This window comes from Phyllostomus hastatus, unplaced genomic scaffold (genome assembly GCF_019186645.2).
Source record: "Phyllostomus hastatus isolate PE091 unplaced genomic scaffold, TTU_PhHast_1.1 phas_contig_34, whole genome shotgun sequence".
NCBI lineage: Eukaryota > Metazoa > Chordata > Mammalia > Chiroptera > Phyllostomidae > Phyllostomus > Phyllostomus hastatus.
The window spans coordinates 60,859,550-60,881,701 of record NW_025333857.1 but is presented as its reverse complement, the minus strand read 5'-3'; the positions used below and the strand labels follow the sequence as shown (position 1 = coordinate 60,881,701).

At 55.7% G+C, this 22,152-nt stretch overlaps 1 protein-coding gene across 13 annotated transcripts in view; it reads right to left on the bottom strand.

The window, feature by feature from the left end:
• Window positions 1-22,152, bottom strand: part of ZNF618 (zinc finger protein 618) — a 164,643-nt gene that overhangs the window by 39,102 nt on the left and 103,389 nt on the right. For all 13 annotated transcript variants that reach the window (XM_045840104.1, XM_045840106.1, XM_045840105.1 and 10 more), the window contains exons 3-5: window positions 12,529-12,788; window positions 1,192-1,269; window positions 549-587 (exon numbers count right to left, since the gene is read on the bottom strand). In XM_045840104.1, coding sequence (XP_045696060.1) covers window positions 549-587; window positions 1,192-1,269; window positions 12,529-12,788 — 377 coding nt within the window. The remainder of the gene's footprint in view (window positions 1-548; window positions 588-1,191; window positions 1,270-12,528; window positions 12,789-22,152) is intronic.

Here is a 22,152-nt window from a genome sequence, read left to right as displayed (position 1 = left end):
AGAACACTGTCCCTAGATGTCAAGGCCCCGCACATCCCAGGCTCTGGGGTACCGCATCCCAGTTCACTGGTGCCCATGGGTGCTTAAGAGATAACTCATTGAAGCAGAAGTTCCCTAACATCAGCTACGGAGCCCAATCCATGGAGGGGAGTCAAAAGAACAGAAGAAACTGCATACGCTGGGCCCCCTTAGAGGTGCCTGTGCAGGGGCCTGAGAAGTCTGTAGTAAGAAACATGTTCACCTTATCGGAACACAAGGTTTCCCCAGGCATTTTGGCTGGAGAACCCCTTACCAACAGAACACCTACTAGCTTCCCTGGAATGAGAATGCCATGGAACACACTTTGGAGGAGGCTGTTTCAAGGTGCTGTGTTGCAATTCCGTAAGAACCCTCTGGCCCCAGAGCCTGGACCGTAACAATGTGTCTCTCAGAGGCCACCTGGGCCCTGCTGGTTGGGGAGGGGAGAGGATGAGTGTTTCCTCCTTCTACCCTCGGCTCTCTGCCCCTACCCCCACCCCCAAAACCCATAAGGAGGGGAAAATACTCACTGCCTTGGGAGGCTCCCTCCCCTGAGGTGGCTTCAGTGTCTGTGGGGGTGGGGGGTGGGGAGGAGCGGAGAGGAACAGAGACAGAGGGAGGGGGAGAGAGAGAGAGAACGAATGAGGAGGACGCTAGACCAATAGCCAGGCACATGAACCCACTACAATGCACACAGGGACACTCTCCCTGATTCCCAATGCAGGGAACTGAGCCTGAGCCTCTCAGTCCCTCCCCATCCCCCCTCAACCCCCCACCATCAGTCAAGGCTCTGACCCAAAGCCTTTCCTCCCTGTCAGCCAGGCTCAGGGAGGGCCATGTGCCAGCCCTCCTGTCCCCTCAGCTTCAGTGTCCTCATCTTCAGAATGGACACAGCCACCCGCCCCCACTCTAGGCCCGTCGTGGGGAGCACATGAGATGACAATGGGCAGCACTGAAGCATTCTGGGAAGAAGCAGGCCTGTGCGGAACAGGCAGGGGGCCTTGCTGGCAGAAGCCTGGTGGCATGTCCTGCAGCCCCCCCTCCCTGTGCACTCTCCCAGGTAAAGGATACTCCTCTCCTCCTCTGGAGTTACCCAGGTGGGGCCCTGGCAGAAAAACGGGCAGAGAACGGGGGTGTGGCCCCTGAACTCCGCCCGAGGGACACACCACTCACCTCGGTGTGCACGTACGTGGGTCTGGAAACAGTTGTAGTACTTGTACTTCTTGCCACAGATCCCACACTCGTAGGACCCTGGAAAACAGGAAAGAAAGGGACCGCTCAGCCAGCACCCAATACCTGCAACCGTGTGGCCCCAGTATCTGCAGTGATGCCTCCAGGGACCACTGACTCTGTCTCAACGGGACAGAGCTCCTCCAATGGCCGTCTCATCCCCAGTAAGCAAGGAGGCGGCAAGGACCTGCAGAGGCACCGCTGCCCCGGAGGTCAGGAGGCCTGGGTCTAGTTCCAGGTTTGCCTCCTGCAGAGGCTTGCCAGTCCGTACCTCGCTGAGGGACCTCGGGAGAGTCACTTGCCACCTCTGGGCCTCAGTTTCCAAATCTGCAATATGGAGGAGGCAACTTCTTTAAAAAAATTTTTTTAAAGACTTCATTTATTTTTAGAGAGAGGGGAAGGGAAGGAGAAAGAGAGGGTAAGAAACGTCAGTGTGTGACTGCCTCTCACATGCTTCCTACTAGGGGCCTGGCCTGCAAGCCAGGCATGTGCCCTGAATGGGAATCGAACTGGTGACCCTTTGGTTCTTAGGCTCACAGTCAATCCACTGAGTCACACAAGCCAGGGCACAGAAGACAACTTCTTTAGGTAACTCTCATACTTATTCCCTGAGAAAAAAGAAGGCGAAGGTCAAAGTGCTCCTCCACAGTAAGGGACAAATTGCAACCATGTAAGGAAATCACCACTCAAATGCATCAGAAGAATTTCTAGCTGCTTGTCCTTGCCAGGATGGGACAGGCGTTAAGAGGACAGGCTTCAAATCAAACACGAGCCGGGTAACTTCCTCACCCACACTGAGCCTCGGTCAGTGTGTTCATCTATAAACTGGGACTCAAGGTGCCTACCCCACAGGTGGGGCCCTACACAACCCCAGGAAGTACCCGGGCCCACTACAGTACAGGCGTGTCTGACAAGGAGAGGACCCCCTCCTCTGCAGAGGGCCTGTCTTGTTCCCTCAGACATGCAGAGATAACACGGTACAAGCACCTGACCCCAGCCCCATGCTGGGTCCTCCCCGCCGGAGTAGACGGACCAAAACTTCAGCCAAGTTCCCGGCGGGCATGTTTCAGACAGGTCAGAGAGGCAGAGACGCCCACCACGCAGAGCACAGGGCAAAGGCCCACAGCAGGAGGCCAAGCAGAGCCCCCGGGACCCTGCCCAGCAGAGGTCACAGAGCGGAGGCCCTGCCATCCCTCACGCAGGCCTGACACCACTTGGGCCCCGGCCCCATCCTTTCTAACACATAAACACACAGGCCCTGGCCCCACTCCAGGCTTAACGTGCTAGAATGGCTCGGGCTAGTGGCCTAGGAATCTGCCTTCTTAAAAGGGTCCCCAGGGTGTCTGGATGCTCAGCAACCAGGCAGGAGAATCACTGGTTCACGCGGAGCCTCAGCTCCACTGTTTTCCGGCCGGCCCGCAGTCTGTCTCCTCACCGGGAAATGGGGATCACGCGAGGGCACTGGCGTGAAGGCTGCGTGGAGCTGGGGTGCAGGTCCCACCCGAGCCCAGGTACGCAGTGAGTGGGTGAGATGTCAGACTGAGTCAAAGAGCACTGGGCTGGGAGTCTGACTCTCAGCGCGGACGGCCACCCCCTGGCTGGCTGAGCTCAGGCGCAGGCCTTTCCCGGTCCATGCCTCAGTTTCCTCATCTGAAACGCAGGACTGTGACTCCTGCGCCTCAGCCCCGAGGTCAGGAGTACTGAGGCACAGCATGCGAGTCGGCTGATGCGCAGGCGGCATCGTCACCGGACCACCGTGGGGCACTGACGGGAACGCCGTCATCCTGACACCGGCATGGAACTGTGCAGCCTGTCATCCAGTGATTTTATGCGTCTTGTCTCGCAGGGAAGAATGTAAACACGTGCGGGGCAAAGACCAGGTCTGTGTATTTCTTTGTCTTCAGCTCCACGACTGGCACAAGGCAGGGGCTCCACAAATTTACGGTGTTCTACTCATCTGTCACCGAGTAACAGTGACCCAACCCCACGGCCACCGTGTACCCCAGGCTGGTGCAGCGGGCTGCTCACTGAGGGGCCCTCTGGGGACTCTCAGCTGAGGCTGACCCCTCTCCCCCCGCCTGACTTCCCGCCTGTCGTGCTTCCTCACTCCCGGGTTCCCCAATTACCTTTTTGTCCTCTGTCACTGTCACTCTCTACTAAGCACCAGGTGCTGCACAGGCCTGGCCCCTGACCTCAATGCACAGGTGAGGGGGCTGAAGCTGGCCAGCTGTGAGGCACCCTGCCCACCTCACACCAATGAGTGGAAGTGGGGTCCGGACTCAGGCCCCCTCACACATCAGCTCAGTGCCTCCTCACCAGCCCAGCAGCCAAAGGCAATCGTTACCCCCATTCCCAGGCGAGGGAAGTGGGGGTTGGAGGGTGACACAGACCGCCCAGATGTGTCTAGATCCAGAGCCAGCGTGCGTGCGTGCCCGCCACGCAATCGGCCCCCGGGGAAGCACCAAGAGGAGATGGTGCTTGTTCACAGGAACACTTACCGAGGACACCCAGGTCCCACTTCTGTCCTCCGCCTTCCCAGAGGTCCTCACGCGGTTGGGACATGTAAGCACCCACGTCAACAGTGAGTTTCTAAGTTCTAAGGGGGCAGGTGGTCCAAGGCTGGGGCTACTCAGCTCATGGTTTGTGAGGAACTGGACTCAAAGGCAGCCACCAGGCTCCAGAGCCATCCTACTGCCGCCATGCCAGGTCCCCTCCGGGTGCCAAAGGAGCTGTAAATCCCCTGCCATCACGGGGCTCCCCCTGACACTGCAGGGCAGCAGAACACCCCAACCACGCCTGGTACCACCACGGGACTCCCAGAGTCCATTATCAAGAGGCAGCGGCAGCTGGCAGGGCACGCCAGCACTTGGAAGCGAGCCTCACCCCCACCCCCATCCTGCTGTCACTAGTGACACATCAAGGATCCTCAGGCACCAACCAACAGCACTGTCCAGCACTTTCTACAGCTGCCAGCAGAGAACCTGGCTTAGCGCCCTCCCTGAGAGTCCTGGGCAGGCCAGGTGAGACCAGCAGAGGCCAGGAGAGTCTAGTGCCTGCCGCCACTAGAAGGAAGAGGGAAGGATCGAACACGGAGGTGGAGCAGGCTGTCTCCTGAGGACAAGGAACATGGGTAGCAACCCCCCCGCCCCCCCCGGCTGTCTCACCTGCACCCAGCTAGCTCCCGATAAGCTGAGACACGTTTCAGGACACACGGAAATGCAACAAGACAGAAATCCAAAGCCGGTGAAGGGGAAAAGAAAAACACAAACGGGGCCAGACAGAGCAATAGCCCCTCATGACGGGCAGTCCTGTACTTGGCGCGGTGCATCACAGCAGCCGCGGCTCACAGATCAGATGCTGAGGAGCGGCCAGAGGGGAACAGGGGACCCGGAGAGGTAAGTCAGGGACAAGCAGGTTTCCTGAGCCTCTCCGGGACTTGGCTTCGGGCCAAACATCCCCTGAACCAGGATCTTCCAAGCAGAGGGAAAAGCCCCTAGGGACGTGTGACCACAGGCAGTTGTGAGACAACCGATCCCCCAATCATCAACGCCCACATGCATCCTTCCCAAAATCCACCTGACGGAGAACACGGCAGCAGGCGGGGAGCCCACCCCCGATGGTTCTCCCTTCTTCCTCCCCGCTCACCTTCCCCCTTCTCCCACATTACACACGAGATGGTTCTCCCATCCACCGAATCCCGCCTCGGTGTCCTGCACCGGGCGTGAGCATCTCAGGGCTCCCGGCAAAGGCGTGATCTGAAATATTGGCGTCGGGCTCAGACAGTGGGGGGATCTACCGACCGGGAACAACTCGTGTGAACTGAGTGTTTTCTGAGTCACAGCTCTCAGCAGAATTGACGATCTAATGGGGTCCTCAGAGGAGAGACCATGAAAAATAGTGTCTGATGAGAAACCCCCATGTCACCCCAGCAGACTTGGAGTCAAAGAACTGAATGATGCAAAACAAAAACGAACTAAGCAAACAGCTAGACCAAGAACAGAGTCACAGAACTGGAGATCACATGGAGGGTTATCTGCAGGGAGGGGAGAGGGGAGAATGGGGCGAAGGTACAGGGAATTAGTGGTATAATTCCCTGTGGTATGCCTACAGGCATAAATGGTAGGTGCAAAACAGGCAGGAGAAGGTTAAGAATAGTACAGGAAATGGAGAAGCCAAAGAACTTACATGTACAACCCATGGACATGAACTAAGTTGGGAAATGATGGGGGGGGGGGTGCAAGGTGAAGGAGAATAAAAGGAGAAAAAAAATGGGACAACTGTAATAGCACAATCAATAAAATATACTTAAAAATATACTTTTAAAAAAGTGACATTGCTAGTACAAAACTCCACAACTCCCCAGCTCCTTAGTTAGGTGATCAAGCTTTCTGAGCACTTAACACTTAGGAAAACCAAAAGGCAGGAATTAAATTCATGCCGAATCCTGTCTCATTCAACATATAAGAAATATTAATTCACAGAAACATGAGCCAATTGAAAGAGAAATAAAGCCCCATCCATTTTATGAAAAGGTGCATTTTCGATAATTTTTTACTTGCACATTTATGATTGCCCTAAATTTGTTTTTGGCAAGTTGTATGCTAATAATAACTCAGCCTGGAAAAGAAATGTTTTAAAATATAGAGCTTTATGAGCCCAACAAATTTTTTTTTAGAAATTTCTATTTCAATTTACATACATCTTGTTGCGGGAGAGGAGTGTGAAACGGTGATCAATAAAAGGCTCTCAAGCATAAAAAATATATGACATCAGGATAAAATCCTGTGAGGGGAAGTGGACCGGAAATTTGAGTTCAAGGAGAAAGAGGGAGGACGTGAAACTTCCGGCTGCTGAAGATGGGCCTGTTCCTACGTTTCTTGAACGGATGATAGCGGACAGCAAGTGGCAGTGGGATTATGCGGGATGCATCTAAAAGGGTTCACAGCTTTATTTCCAAAGGCCACATTTTTTTTACACAATACTCCAGAAATCATATCCTCTGTAACTGCTTAAACGTTGAATTAAAATGTAAGATGTCAACTCAAACACGTGAAAGAGAGTACGGTTTCTCAGAATTCTTTTAGAGGACACTGAACAGAAGTGCGAAGCCGTAGGTCCGTTCTTCTTGTCTTTCCAGACGTAACCCCAGATGCCGCCGACGCCTGAGGCTGCGGCTAACACCACGGGTCTCTGCTCTGCATTTTTGTCCCCTTTTAAAAACGCTTTCCTGCCCTTTACTTCACTCCGCTCCCAGCACACCTACGGGCAGGTTTTACGGTGGCCACTGATCAATCAGGACAGTCCAGCTCAGGGAGGTTCGGAGCCCGTGCAAGGCCCTGCCCGGAGCAGGACACACAGCGAGTCCCTTCGCTCAGGGCCCTGGGGTCTGTTCTAATGGGGACCCTCTAACTGAGATCCCCTTCCCACCTTGGACCTCCCGATGAAGAGCCCTCATCAGAGACAAGATGCACCTGGGAGGGTGGCCAAACCCCTCCTTTCTGAGTGGCTGCAGCGAGCGCGGAGCGCCGGTCCTGGCAGGCTGAGGCGCCAGGCCCTGCCAACAACCTATTGAAACTGACTATCAGCTGGCACTGCGAAGTAGGACCTGGCGCCTTCACTGCTGGGTTTGTCACAGACCAAACGCACGTGGCCTTGTCTGAATGGCTGTCTGCTCTTTTGCTGCCCCTTCCAGAGCTGTGCGGCCGAGCTCCCTCCTCCCTGGGCAGCCCCGCACGTGTGGCGACACCTCCACCCCTTGGTGCTCACGGTTCGCTGCCTAGAAACATCCTTGCAGGATGCAGTCTGCCCTCGCACACCCCGACCAATGACCCTCTCTGCTCACCCGTCTCTGGGACAGGAACTCCCTCCCTCACAGGGTTCTACCCCGCTGTGGTTCCCATCATCACAAAGTCCTTCCTTTTAATGAGTTGAAAGCACCTCCTGGTAACTTCCTCATATTGGCGGGGGCTACCTGAAATGTGTCTGCTCCATCTCCTCCCACCAAAACACTTAGATTCTACCATCTGTCTGGCCCACAGCTCCCCCAGACAAAGAGCCCTTAGCTCTGCCCTAAGGCTGCTCCCTACTCTGAGCCGGTTAACTCTCTGGAAGTAACCTCTTGGTTCACCCCCTCATCTGAGGAGGAGTCCAGCTGGGCCACTAGCTCCCTCCACGGGCTCCTCAGCCACCACCGGGGAGCCCTGACCACCAGGTCTCCAGGCCCCTGGGGCTCTCCCTGGGCTCCTCCCTACGTAACATCTCTGGATAAGGACCAGCAGTCTCAGCACAGAGAAGAGCATCCACTGTTTGGCAGCACATTCTGACCACCATGATGGGGCCTGGGCGTTCATCTCTCTCTGAACCAGAAAACGTCCCAGAGGCTGGAAGGTCCTCATTGTGGCCAACCCAGCTTGTCTTGTCTTCACCATCTAGGACAAGGACGGCACGCAGCTTTCTACTGCAGATTTCTCAATTCTGGCTGACCGGCGGTGCCTTCTTGGTGTACTGTGTTAAGAAGGATTCTGAGGTCCACTGTTAGGAGAGTACGCAGGGATCAACCAGCGATGCCATGAACACGGAACTGGGGAGTCGCGATGGTGGTCCCTTCTGTGTCCTAGCATTCCTCAAAGAGAAGCTCCAGAAACCTCAAGTGTGGTTCTCCCGTTCCTGGGGCCGCTGCTGCGCAGACCTCTGCACACAGCTTGTCAGGAGGGAACAGGCGGTTGTGAACTCACTTCCGGTTTTAGCCAACAAAGTTGTCACTGTCAGTATTATCTCTGCTCTTCTTGCTAAAGAAGGAAGCTCAAGGCCTCGATCCTAAGCCCCACACTGGCTCCAAGGACAATGGGGTTCCTTTTCAGAGTGAGAGGTACTCTTTCTCAGCCCAAGGAACTGCTGGGCAAAAGGGAGGTCACAGCAACTAATGCAAGCTTGGAAGCCAGCGTCCTGGGCACAGATGCCCCTCCTGACTCTTCCGGCCTGAGACGCTGCCAAATGCCATCCACGTGTCCATGACCCGGGCTTGTCCATGGAAAGTGCCTCAGATAACATTTGTGTCATTGGGAACACTGTTTGTCTGATGGCTGTTAAAGGGCCAATGAGCACGTGGGGGTGGGGGGGTGGGAGCTCAGAGAAAAGGCAAACGGGAGGTTCCCTCATGGCACAGCACTGGGTGACCGAACAGGGCCGCTATTCTATTCGGCAACAGAGCCCGGCTCTGAGCCCTAAGCGTGGCACTCGGGAGGCCCTTGGCTCTGCGGAGCCCCACACTCCCCTGCCGGCCACCTCGGGAACACGTTAACCCCTCGGTGCCTGGCCACCAGGGCACAGACACACGCAGGGCACAAGCTCACTTAAAGGGACGGCTCTAACCAGCATTCCACCCCGGGCAAGATCCCTGGGAGTCTCGTCCCCTTCCGGCAGTGGGTGGGAGGGGTGCTGTGAGGTGCAGCAGGGCCTCCACAAAGTGGGAGAAAATGCCACCAGCCTGCTGTGTGACTTGGGGTAACTTTCCTTCTGCAAGGCCTTTGTTTGCCCTTCTATAAAATGAAGGGGACGGGGCGTCAAATCGACAGCAGGAGTAGCCCCACTGCCCACTTCCACAGCCGTGGCAGACATCAGTAATGGATTGTGCCCCCTTTAGGAGTCTGAACACACACTCCTGTGAGCCCGCAGCAGCTACCTGGACACGGCCCTCCAGATAAAATCTATTTGCCATCTCGTGATTACATGAATTCAAAAGGTTCAATTCTAACACTGATTTTTTGTTCTGTTGTTAAATGCTTTTCTTTCCTGGTGCTGCAGACAACCCACATCCCTCTGAGCCTGACCCTTGGCAGAAACGACATCCGTGAGGAAGGTCGGGCTGGGTGGACGCGGGACGAGCGGCCACCACGGCCAGCAGGGCACGCGCTGGGCCTGTCTGGTGAGGGCTCCCCGTGGTGGGTCCACCTCGAACTCATCACTGCGGCTGTTGCACCTTTTCACAAGGATGTGCCCAAAGCAGGTAACTCAGAAATTTCACAAGATACCCCAAGTTCCTGAATTCTAGGGAGGCAGTACTGGGAGGAGCTCCAGGGATGGGACACGCCTGCCCAGTCCTCAGATGAGAAAACCGAGGCCCCGTTAGATCTCTGTCTTCTGACACTACATCCAGGGCCAAGTTTCTCCTCCATCCCATTTTTCCCCTCTGTATCACACTGGCTTATTTCTTAAACTTGGGGGAGGGGGGGAAGCAGAAATATTACCACTCTTTCCCCTTGAAGAGGTTATTTTATGCTATTACTACTAGTACTAGTACTAACAATTTACTAATGAGCACATTTACTAAACATAGTGTTGAGTGCTTTATATATGTTATGTTTACTGAATCCTCACAAAGCCCAGTGAATCTGCCGTAGTAAAAACTGAGGCACAGAGAGGTCAAGAAACTTGCCCAAGGTACAAGAGCATAAGTCACGGAGCCTGGATTCACTCTCAGTCCAAGGAGTAGAGTTCCTTCTCCTCACACAACAATGTTCCCTCCCTCTGCTCTCTGGATTCCCACACCCCACAGGTGGCCAGGACGCGGAGCATGCCTCATTTAGCAGAAGAGGACATGAAGGCACAGTGAGGCCAGGGACCCTGCTGCTGTGCACCAGCTGAGCTGGCTGCCAGCATGCTGGCTGGCGAAGGGCCAAGGGCCCCCAGGGCCTCCCACTGTGCAGGCAGCTGGCTCAGGGAGGGGTGCCCACATTTCCCTAGCATGGCTGCTCCAGACTTTCCCCGCCGAGTCCAGCCTGCCAGCTCCACCCCAAGATTCAAATTCCACTACCCTACTGCACCTTTCCTGGTAAAGGGCATACGGGGTCCAATGAGTCTTTAAAAAAAATGCCCACCTCCCAACATGAGCTGGGATGCCTTCCCCTTAGTTAAGTAACACATCTAGTGGCTAAAAGTCCTTGGCCGTGGGGAGTGAATACTGATAGACAGAGGCCGGATACAAGCCCCTGGAAGAGTCTTTTCTCACAGGGCACTGGGCGAAGTCACTCACACTCTCCCCCAAATATTTCTGGTTCATTTCCCTTCTGTCACAGGCTAACATGGCATTTCCCAGCCTCCTTGAGGCAGGGTGGGCCATGTGACTAGTTTTGGCCAATGATTGCACGGAACGAGCACCTCTCACTTCTGGGCCACAGCAGGTTGTTTGCCAGTGTGAATCCTTCCAGAGCTTTCCTCCCTTGGTCACGCGGTGGCACCATTCCATACAATGGCTGCTTTCACCTGGGTCCAGAGCAGAGTGGAGCTCCTGAAGGGCCCACAAGGGACATGCAGTGTGACTAAGAAATAAACTTTGGTGGTTTCCAGCTACCACAATCCCTTTGTATTTTTAGGGTCTTTGTTACTGTGGCATAACCTAGCCCCACTGGGACAGTTAGAGCACCAATGTCAACACTGCTTCCTAGAAGTCGGTGCCTTGCTAGGTATTGTGGGGTGGGAGCCGAGAGCAGAGGGACATGGGTCCGACAGGTCCCGCAGCTCCAGGCTCCAGGAGCTCCCAACCTCATGGCAGAGGCAAGCGTGGACAGAGCACCTCTAATCTAAAGCAGATAATGCAAAGTGCCCAAGTGAGAGACGGTTCAAACAGACCACTTCTGACCAGAAGAGATCAAGGAAGACCTCTGGGAGGAGGTGGCAATGAAGTTGGCCTTGAAGGCTGGGTTGGACTAGGGCATGCGGAAACGGCCAAAGGCATTCCAGGGAGAGGGAACAGTGAAGGCAAAGGGCAGGAAATGCTGCAGAAGAACAGACTGTGCTGGAATAAAAGGTCTGGGAAGATCAGAACGAAGAAATGAGGTTAAAAGGCTCAGATTACAGAGGTTCTTCATTCTGTGTCTAGGGGCCTTAACCCTAGACACAGTGGGGGAATCCCAAGTTTATAATCAGGGCATGACACGTTCAGTGTCCTGTTTCGGCCAAGGCCCCTGGCAACCAGAAGGGAGCAGGTGAGGGCAGGAAGGCACAAAGGCGTGGTGGTTAGTGGGACGCCCCCATGACCCAGGTGGGGCTGATGGTGGCCAAACCCAGCGAAAGAACAAGTAGCAGAGGGATCTCGAGGCTGATTCCCAGAGGTGGGAATGGAAGCGCAGCAGGACTTGAGTCTACACTTGGGGAAACAGATGGAGGGGAACTCCCCCGTTGGTCCCTGCGTACCACATGTGGGGCGCGAGCCTCAGCGTCAGCACTGAGTTAGAGCTGGCCCAGGAAAGACAGGCAGGGAAGGGCGATGGTGGCACTTCTAAGAACACACTTAACATGGAACACGAGTCGGCAGGCACTGGGACCCAGACTAGGCGAGGCCTCGATGCCAGGCTGAGGCACATGGACTTGACCTTACAGTCCAGGGTTTGCAAACGTCAGGCCCGTGGAGTGACTCCGCCCCCCAGGCATGCTTGGTTTGGCGTATTTCAAAAGCCGAATTAGTTGCCAACATTTGGAGCCAAAAGAATTCACGTGAAAATTCTCATTTCTGGCATGTGGTATGTCCAGAGAGCTGGCCACACGGCTTCCAGTCACTAGTTACAGTCAGCCGCAGCTGAGGAGAGACCCCCGCTGCATGCCAGGCGCGGGCGCTCCAGCTGGACACGATCCCCACCACCTGCCAGTCTGGCTCGTCGCTCCTACGCTAAATAAACATATCTGCCGGGCCTCGGTGAGCCTGGCAGGAGTGCAGGCAGCCCCTGAGGGGGATCCCCGGGCTCATGCTGGAAAGTGAGGAGAGAGACGATTCCTAAGAAGCGCATGGCCACAGAGCTCCTCGGAGCCTGGCTCAGATCAGAAGACAAGGGGAAGGCACAGTCTGTCTCCAATTAGACCCTGAATCAGCATCTGCTCTGAGCTGGACCTGCGCTGGGGGATGTCCCCAGGAGTCTCCAGTCAGGCAGAGGAGGAAGACATACAGACAGGCTAGCAGGACACCAGGCTATACGGGCTGTGCTAGGCCCGCCTGGGGCACGGGAGCTGCACAGCACGAGGGACTCACCAGTCTGCAGAGAGTTCTAGGCATTTGACTCAACAAAGTCTCAGAGGATAAGGAGGGTTTTGCCACATGAGGTGGAAAGAGAAGAGTTCCAGACCAGAGCTGTGCAGGCAAAGGTAAGTCTAAGGCGCCCCATTCTTGCCCCGAGGGTAGCAGAGGGCAGCCACAGAAGGCTCTCAGCCAGGGAGGGGCAGAGATCCCAGGCCTCTTCTCCCGGGCACTCTGGTTCCCGCCCTGACCCTCTCAGATGGGCACTCACTCACCGAGGGTCTGCTGGTTGCGGACGCCGCCGATCACCACGCAGATCTCGGCAGGCACGTCGCCCGTCCCATCCTTGCTGACGGCCTTCTTCTCCTCCTTGGCCTCGCCCTGCCAGATCACCTCCTGGATGTAGTCGTCGGGCACCTCCGTCTTCACCTTCACCTCCGTCATCGTCCCCTGCTCGGCGCTCAGCGAGCCCTCGGCCGGCACGGGCTCTGGCCCCTCCACCTTGGTGCTCTTCTGGCTGCGCTTCAAGCGCTCCCTGGAAGAGAGGAGAGTCTGCTCGGTCGGACGCCATACCCACCCGCAGACCCTACCTGGGAGCCCACCAGCCCAGGGGGCTGCAAAATCTTTAGCTACAGACCCCCTTCTCACATGAACCTCTCCTTGAAGCACATGGCCCGTGGCTGCCCTGGGGGGTTCTCCCTGGAAAGTCTGGGGCTCTGGCTCCCCCCATTTTACGGCTGGAGAAGCTGGGCCGAAGAGGTCCAACGTGCCCAGTAACTCCTGCCACTGGGGTTGGAAGAGCCCAAAAAGGGCAGCTCTGGCTGACTGAAATCACTTCTTGTGCATGTAAATCAGCTGAGAGTCTTGGTCAAATGCAGATTCAGATCCGGCAGGTCTGGGGTTTGGCCTGAGGTTCTACATTTCCAACGAGCGCCCGCTGAGGCTGGTGCTGCTGCTCCCTCCACCCGCCCATGGCGCGGGAGGGTTTAAGTGGTTTGACGTGTGGTTTAAGTGGCTGGTGCTGTTCCCTTCGCTCCCTGGCAGAAGGCCTGGGGATCTCATCCAGGCTCTTCGCAGCTCCAGTTTCACAGATGGGGAAACTGTAAGCCAAAAAGGCTAACTTGGTTGAGATGCCCTGGAGCCAACACTCAGCCTTCAACACGGTGGCCTCTAGGTGGCTCTTCAAACACCAGAAAACATCCTCAAGGTAATGGCTCCATGCTAAGGTGGGCAGGGCATGTGGACACTGAGGCCTGAGCAGAGCTGTGACTTGCCCAGGGCCACACACAGAGCTGTGACTTGTCCAGGGCAAGCCAAGGCATGCAGCCAGGTCCCCGTCATCAACTCCTCAACGTGCTGTTGTAAGGGCCCCTCAGCCCTCCGGCTGGGGACTGCCACCATCGCTCCTGTGTCTGAGGTGGGGAAGGCAAGGTGTGCACAACCTGGGAAATCAAGTCACACTCCAGCCCGGGGCGGTTGCCCTGGCCGTGCCCAGCCTCCCTCACCGCTCCAGAGAAGCGTCTGCACAGTTACCTTCAGGCCCAGACTCGAGGCATATGCTCGGGCGACTCACTGGCACACCGACTGGGAGGCAGGGGCCCAGGGTCTGATCCTGGATCCACAGCAGACTGGCTGTGTGACTTTAGACAAGGCCCTTTCCCTCTCTGGGCTCCAGCCCCATCTAGCACGACTGCATGGGTTTTATCAGGTCTGCTGTCCCTTCCAGCCCTCAGCCCTCTCCCGGGGTGGAGAAACTGAGCAGAGAGAGAGAGAGAGAGAGACAGGAAAGGCCACCAGGGAGGTGTTCTGGACTAAATTATGTCTTCAACCCCTCTGGCTTATCTGGTGAAGTCCCAATCCCCAATGGGACTGTCCCTGGAGAGAGGGTCTTCAGGAGGTAATCAAGGTTAAACAGGTCCTACGGGTGGGGCCCTAACCTGATAGGACTGTGGCCTTCGGGGAAGAGGAAGAGAGAGATCCTTCTCTGACTCCGTCCGCACCGTGTGAGGACTCAGAGAGGAGGCTGTCTGCAAGCTCAGAAGACGGCGGCACAAGAACCCGGGCCTGCTGGCACCCTGATCTCCGACGCCCAGCCTGCAGACCTGGAGCAAAGCACCCCATCCGTGGTATTTTGTAGGGCAGCCTGAGCTCACTGGTCCAGGAGGCCAGGACGCAGGCGAACGGGGCAAAAATGGAAAGGGAGGTGGACAGGACACCAGCCAGAGGCAGTGCCAGCGAGCCAGCCCCTCCCCTGCCCTGTGACTTGAGGCAGCTACCTATCCTGGGAGTTCCTGTGTTCACACCTGCAACATGGGGCTAACAGGGTTTGCACATGGATTTCAATCAACTGACGCCCGAAAGGCACTCAGCGCAGTGCCTGGCCTGTAACTGCTCTCCAGGCACAGCCGCCGTTGCTGCTACTAACAATGGAAACTGTTAGAACATCTTCGGCCCTGGTGGGCCCGGTGACGCCCCCTCCTCGTGTGCTCACCACATCAGGGCCGACCCCGTCTGACCGCATGCCCTTCTCCTCGGTGGGAAACATAAAACCAGGTGAGCCAATCACCTCAGCATTCATTGCTTTTACTTATTTGAGAAACACACCAAGAGAATTCCGTGTGTGCCAGGCACTGATCTAACACGCTGACTCCTCTCATCCTCTGGAACCGCCCTGAGAGGTAAGTCCTGGTGTGATCTCCATTTTACAGATGAGGAAACTGAGGCACAACGTGAAAGAACTTGTCCAAAGTCACATGGGTACGAAGAAGTGGGACCCAGACTAATGCAAGCATTCTGGCTCTCAGCTGCGACGTACCCAGCCCAGCAGAGCAGCTGTCAGAGGGAGGCCTGCCCACCTGCACGCCACGTCGCCCATTCTCGCCCTCCGGCGTCCAGAGCAGAGTTAGGACCAAGGCACTAACAGTGGGTTGTCCAGGAGGACAGAGGGCTCCTGGTTTTTCTGGCTGCTGTTGACTCTACAAGCCCTCGCCCACCGGAGGCTCCCTACTACGGTCCGGTGCCCCCCCTGGAAGAGGGTCATGTCTACCCCACCTCAGAAAAAAAGCCTTTGAGTTCAGAGAGGTCCCAGGGCATCACTGGGACCAACAGGTCTGAGAAGTGACACGGGACAGCTATGGCTTGATGGAGGGCGAACACCCCTGCCAGCGACAGCGACAGGAGGGGACAGGCTGGGGGCAGGGAGCTCCCTGGCACGGAGGGTGCCGGAGCGGAGGCTGGCCGACAGCCTGGTGGGGATGCGATGTGACGACCTGAGGGGGAAAGAGCGCCAGTGTTTGAAGTCAGATCATCCCAGGGCCAAATCTCAGCAGCACTGCCCTGCTGGAGTGGTGGGTTACTGCATCAGTGACCTCACACGCCCCCACCCCAGCCTCAGTCTTCACGCCCATACAATGGGTAGACACAGCACCTCCTCCTCAGTGCTGTGAGGCAGACGACAAGGCAATGTCTGCATGGGCCCTAGGATAGTGGCCCCAGGGGAAATGTACTATGGGTATCTGCTGTCTTGTAGGGGTGGGACAGGGGAGTGTGCCCAGGATGCAAGGGAAGGGGCTCACGTGGCACAGGCTCCAGCGCAGGGGCTGGGGAGGTGGGCTGGTGGGAGTTCAAACCCTAACTCTATCACTTCCTGGTTGGTGTCGCTGAGCGAGGCCCTGGCCCTCTCTGAGCCTGTTTCCGTATCCATGAAGTGGCGACCCCCACACCTCCTCAAAAGGCCCTGTGAGGATCACCTGCAAAAATGTAAACTTAACACCTTGTCTAAATCGACTCACACAGATGATCGTGCTGGTGGAAACTGGTGCAGAAGAGGCTGAAATTCCCATTCCCTAGGTGCGACCCCATGGGTGCTAAGGGTCAGCCAGTCCTGCCTGCTCTGAGGCTCACTAGGCACGGAGATGGACGGCAGGGTCCTGTCTGACCCTCAGTGCCAGTCTGGCCCTGAGGAACACAGCCCACAGGGCTGGAGTGGGTAGGGGTGCTGGGCAGGCCACTGAGGACTATCCGTGGCTTGGCCCTCACCGGTCCCGACCCTGGCTGCTCCAAGTACAGTGCTTCCCAGACCCAGCAAAGAAGCCCACCAGAGCAGGTATCCAACCTGCCCGTGGGGAAGGGAAGGGGAGGGGAGGCGAGGGGACAGTTTAGGCCCTCACCCAAACACCCTCAGCCCTTTCTCTACTGCCCGTGTTCTGAAGCTCAGCCCGAGTCCTGGGAGCACTTGATCACGCCACCAGAACAGACCTGGGGCCCCTTCCTGCTCTCAAGGCCTGCATTAGCACCCTGATGTCCTGGTCAGAGGGAGGAGCTACCAGAAGTCAGAAAGGCTGGGCACCCGCACACCCTGTGACCTCGGGCAGAAGACTCCCTTCTCTGAGCCTCGGTGTCCTTGTCTGTTCGAGGGAGAGCATGACCCTCACCGGGGCGGAAGCAGGCGATGAGCCAGAAGGCTGGCACAGAGTCGGTGTCCATGCTGGCAGCTGTCATGAAGAGGATGACATCCTCTACCTCCAGGGAGCCTGCCCTGCTCACTGGAGATGGAGCTGACTCCTCTCTGAACATCCCCTCTGCTTTGCACAGGAGACTCTTACTCTTTACACCGGCAGCCGCGTGAACCGTCCTCTCACCCTCAGGCACGATGGCACGCAACACACACTCCCTTAAAGGGGACGGACACCCCGGCACCCTCGCTGCGCTAGGCACACGCGCAACTTCTCTTCCCCAGCTTCCCGCTTTAGATTTACAAGCCCAAATGTTGCTTTTCTCAGATGCTGTGCATTTAATTAGGTGTCCTAATAACAGTGAAATTGCAGGAGTACTTATATCACTTTGAGTTAGTGGTGCAGCTCCTTCTAACTTCTGTAAAAAAAATTTTTTTTCATATATCATTTTTTAAAATAGAGCTCATTATTTTAATTATATCCATTTAAATGTACAGTGGAGCCCTTGGATATTCTCAGCACGAATCATTAGGTATATTAGGGAAAAGCACTTGGAATCTATCTACATGCTGACACTCCACAATCTATTCTATTTGTGTCTCTGTAAAACAGATTTATATATAGATAACTACAAAATAGTTGCTCAAGATATGCTATGAATTTTATATTTAACCCAAATCACACTTCAACATAAAATCTGAAGTCGGCACTAAAAGGATATTTCTCGGCAAGTACACAGCGTCTGTGGTGGCTGCCTACTACTCATGCCAGAACGCTGGGCCAGAAGCCAGACCAAGTGAGTCCTTGTCCAAGGAATTCCCCGAGAGCCCCCACCTTCCACTGACGCAGTGGTTCGCAAAGTGTGTCCCTTAAAGGCCTCGGGGCTCCACAGCAGTGGCCCCAGAGCACCCAGGAGGCCTGCATGAGGAGGGTGGTGCTGAGGAGGGCTCCAAGATCCCTACTCTGTCTTTGATATGCGCAGCTTGGCCTGATACATACATATTTGGGCTTTCTCCCTATAGTGGGGTACATGGTGCCCCCCACAATACATGCCCACGTCCTAGTTCCTAGAACCTGTGAATGAGACCTTATTTGAAAAAAAAAAGGCTCTTTGCAGATGTAATTAATTGAAGGACTATGAGATGAGATCATTCTGGACTACGTGGGAGGGTCCTAATGCAAGGACAAGTCCTTACAAGAGACACAGGAAAGAGACTGGACAGACAGAAGAGGGGATGATCCAGGGGAGGAAGAGGCAGCAGCATGACCACAGAAAGCTCTCAGAGTCATGTGGCTGGATGTCCAGGAACGCTGCAGCCCCCAGAAGCTGGAAGAGGCAGAAATGATTCTCCCCAAGGCCTCCAGAAGTGCGACCCAGCCAACACCTTGATGTCAGACTTCTGGCCTCCAGAACTATGAGAGCGCAAAGAACCCCTGCTGCTGTAAGCCAAAGAACCCCTGCTGCTGTAAGCCGCCGGTGTGTGGTCATTTGTTACAGCAGCAGCAGGAAACTAATACACTACGCATCAGACTAAATCTGAAGAAACGGCTCCAACGTGGCTAAGTTTGCAAACCGCTGCCCTCCGCTACCCTCCGCTTCCTTTCACTTCGTCCTCCCTCATCCCTGTCACTGCATCTGGCCAGTCCAATGTGCCACAGAGCCTGCCTGGGGCGGTTTCAGGAACAAACCCCTTCCTCTGGATGTTACCAGACAGTTCCCCAAGTGCTCGGACCCACCCCATCACATCTGGCACTCGCAAGAGCCCTGTGGCCCAGGGTGGGAAACCGGAGCACAGAATCGCCCCCTTCACATCCACATCTTGCTGGTGCACCAGGCCTGGCGCACAGCAGGCACCCGAGCAATGCAGTGAGCCAACGGAACGGCACGGCACGCCCGAGGCCATGCGACTTCCAGTGACGAGCTTCTGAGTGTGGTCTGGAAACAATTCTTCCGACTCCCATCCTGGAGAGAGGCTGCCTGAGGCAATGCAACTAAATAACACAGCGGTGGGTCTGAGGCCCAAGAACAAATGCCACTTCCGGCCATGGTGGAGGAAGAGTCCGAGGTGGCACCAGCTGCCCAGGAGTCAGACAACTTTGTTTCTAGGCACAATTTCTACATCATCCCACCAAAAGTGCTAATGCTTGACGTTCTGTCAGGTTCTACCAAGTTGCTGTCGCTGTGAGGAGTGCTCAGCACTTGGCAATGTGGTTCTGCGCCTGCCTGGCTCAGTTTTCTCACCTGCATGAGTGAGCTAGACTCTGATGTCTAAGGCCCCGGTCAAGGCCAGACCTCTACCCGGCAGGATGCGCCTATCTCTTTGCACAGGATGGGATCAGCGTATCTGTCTGCACCCCAAAGTCAGCCTGAGGACCCCTCCACTCCCTCCAATGGCTACTGTGTGTTTACTCTGGCACTTCAGCCACCTGAAATAATGTAGGGTGAAAAAAATCTCTAATCACACTGTGTAAATAATGACTCGGTTAACTCCCACTGGAATACAACTTCATTAAAGACTCCACTCATTAGGAATGAGGGTTAACTGGCCTCAAGCTGTGCTTAAGCACATTCTCCGTGAACGCATGGATGCATGGGGTGTTAAATGAATTAATGCACAAGCAGCCACGACTTCAGGGACCGTGCTCACCCTGCTGCAGGGGCTGTCCGCTGACCCAGTCCTCCAACCCCGCCCACCTGCCCACCAACCAATGATGTGAGTGCAAATAATTATCTACTTGTAGAAGTCGGCGGCCCCACCTCTCCTTGGCAGTGCTTCCTAGGCACCATGAAGTTGTCATCTCCCTCATTCCACCAAAGCTGTTCTTCCCAAGGCCTCCTATGACCTCCATGCTCCTCACTCCTACGGTTCCTTCTCGGTCCTCACTGAGCCCCTCCTTGGACAAGTCCCCTCTCTCCTCCACTTTGCTCACAGACGGGCCTCTTGTCTTCTGGCCCCTTCTCTGTCTTCTGCTGATTACTCTGTACCAGCCCAGCCCCTATACACGGACATGCTCCAAGGATCAGCTCTAGAACCTCTGCTATTTTTATCTACCCCTCACTCCCTGAAAGTCAGGGGTGTCACACTCATTTTCACTGGGGGCCACATCAGCCTCGTGGTTGCCTCCAAAGGGTCGAATGTGATTTTACGACTGTATAAATGTAACTTACTCCTTAACAGTTAAGCGAGAGCTCGGTGCTGCTGCCAGATAAAACAAGGTGGAAGGCCGGATTCGGCCCACGAGCCTTGTGTTTGCTGCCTGTGCCCTAAGTCATAGCCTCCAGACTCATGCTTTTGAATATTAACTATAAGAAGATGAACCGCAAACTCCATCTCCAGCTTGGACCTGCCCCTGGACTCCAGCCCCACATCACCAGCTGCCTGCCTGACACGCCCCCCGGGATGCCGACCAGGCACCCACATGTCACAGGTCCAAACTGAGCCGCTGCCCTGCCCTCCCCCCAGGTCAGGAAATGGTTCTTCTGACTCCCCCCCAAGGGCTCTTCCCACCAGCCCCTGAGTCTAAGATGCTGCCAGCAGGTAACTGCAGTCTTCGCTGTTTCCTTTACTAACAATTCTGTCCCTCCAGGTCCTCAAGCCCAGACCCTGCAATAACCCTGGTCTTGAACCTACCAGCAAATCCTGTAAAAACTCCACCTTTAAAATATGTCCAGAACCTATATCCTCCTTACCGCCCGCCAGCAGTCACCATTCTCATCCAGCTGCCCTCTGTCCTCCTGTCTTGTAATAACCTCACGGGCAGTCTCCCTGCTCCTACCCTGGCCCAGCCAGCACCCCCAAACGTGTGTTCCCCACAGCAGCCAGGGTGATGCTGTGAAAATAAGCCAAATTGAGTCACTCTTGGCTCAAAATCCATTATGGTTCCGCACCTCACCTGGTGTAACAGCTGAGGTCCACACCTGACCCTCAGGGCTCTCTGTGACGTGCCCCATGTGCCCGCTGACCTCATCTGCTAGCATCCACCGCCCCTCATTCCCCCTCACTGGCTACCCCGGTCTGCGAGCTGTTCCCTGAGCACACAGGCAAGCTCCTGCCTCGGCCTCTGCACTTGCTCTGTCCTCTGCCTGGGATCTTCTCCCCCTCCCCCGATGCCTCCAAGACTGGAGTCTGCCAGTCCTTCAGGGCTTCACTCAAGCGGTGAGTGCCAGTGGAGAAGTCCTGGCTGCCCGGTCCGAGGCCTCCGACACTCCACAGCCCTTCTCTGCTGCATGCGCTCTGCTCAGTACTGACCAACCCTACGTTTATCTGCCATACTTGCTACCTCTCGTCCTCTTCACGGTCCGTCACCCCAACTAGAACATGAGCTACAAGAGGATGGGGACTTCGTCTTGTCAGTTCCCTGTCACATTTCAGCACCCACAGCAGCACCTGACATGTGGGAGGTGATCAGTGAGCACCAGTTCATTCTTTTAAGGATCCAAGCAAGGCACGTGACCTGGAAGGGCCAATGCCAGAGCAGCCTTCGGGGTGCCGCCCTCCAACACCACCCACCAAAGAACTGTCCACGGTTTCACTGCTTCAACTGACACTCAGAACTGAAGACAGCCATGTCCCACTCATCTTCCCTCGGTGCGACCTGGGTTGGAGATGCTTCCCAGGAGCCAGCTGAGTAAGTGACGCTTATTCCTTAAGTGTCAAAGGCATGTATTTCCGTTCAATGGAAGCCTCCTCAAGTGTAACACACTCTTCCTACTTCCGGCAATGCCGAAATACAGTAGCCAGCTAACAACTCCGATACCAGCTCCTCTTCTCTCCAGGTTTACTGAGATGCTGACATATAACGCATGTGAGTGTAAGGTGTACCGTGCCGTGATTGGATACTGCAAAGCGATGCTAACTCTCGAGGGTGCAGAGTTACCCTTCTGTCATCAGTTAGCAGGCTTGGGGCCTCAGGGCACGGGATGGGGGACTGAGGTCTTAGGGGGCCAGGAGTCTCACACCAGTGGTTTCAGGAATGCCCCCTCCACTTCTAACAGGCTCCTGCCCACCCCTGTCTCCCCTCTCATTCTACACGGCTGTGGGAGACCTCCAGAGTCCAGAGGCCAGGGCTCCACCCCCTGCTTTTTGTATCCCTGTGCCTGGCCCCTGGCTGGCGCGATCTAATGCCTCCTGAATGACACAAACAGAAAGCGACTCACGGGTGAGAGGGGCTGGTGGTGATGATGCAGAGGATGCAAATCAGGAAAGGGCGGCTCAGGCCTACTGAACGGCTCTGCCGTCCCAGGCACGGGGCTGCACGTGTTCCCCCGCTGCCTCTCTCACTGTCCTCCACAACGCCTGACACAGCAGGCAGTTCTGATTACAGATAAGAAATCCTGGGATCAGAGAAGCAGAGTGCCTCTTCCCTGCTCGCACAGCTTTCTAGGGACAAAAGGGGGATTCAGCCAGGTCTGCCCAACTCTGACTCTCGGGCCTGGGGTCATTT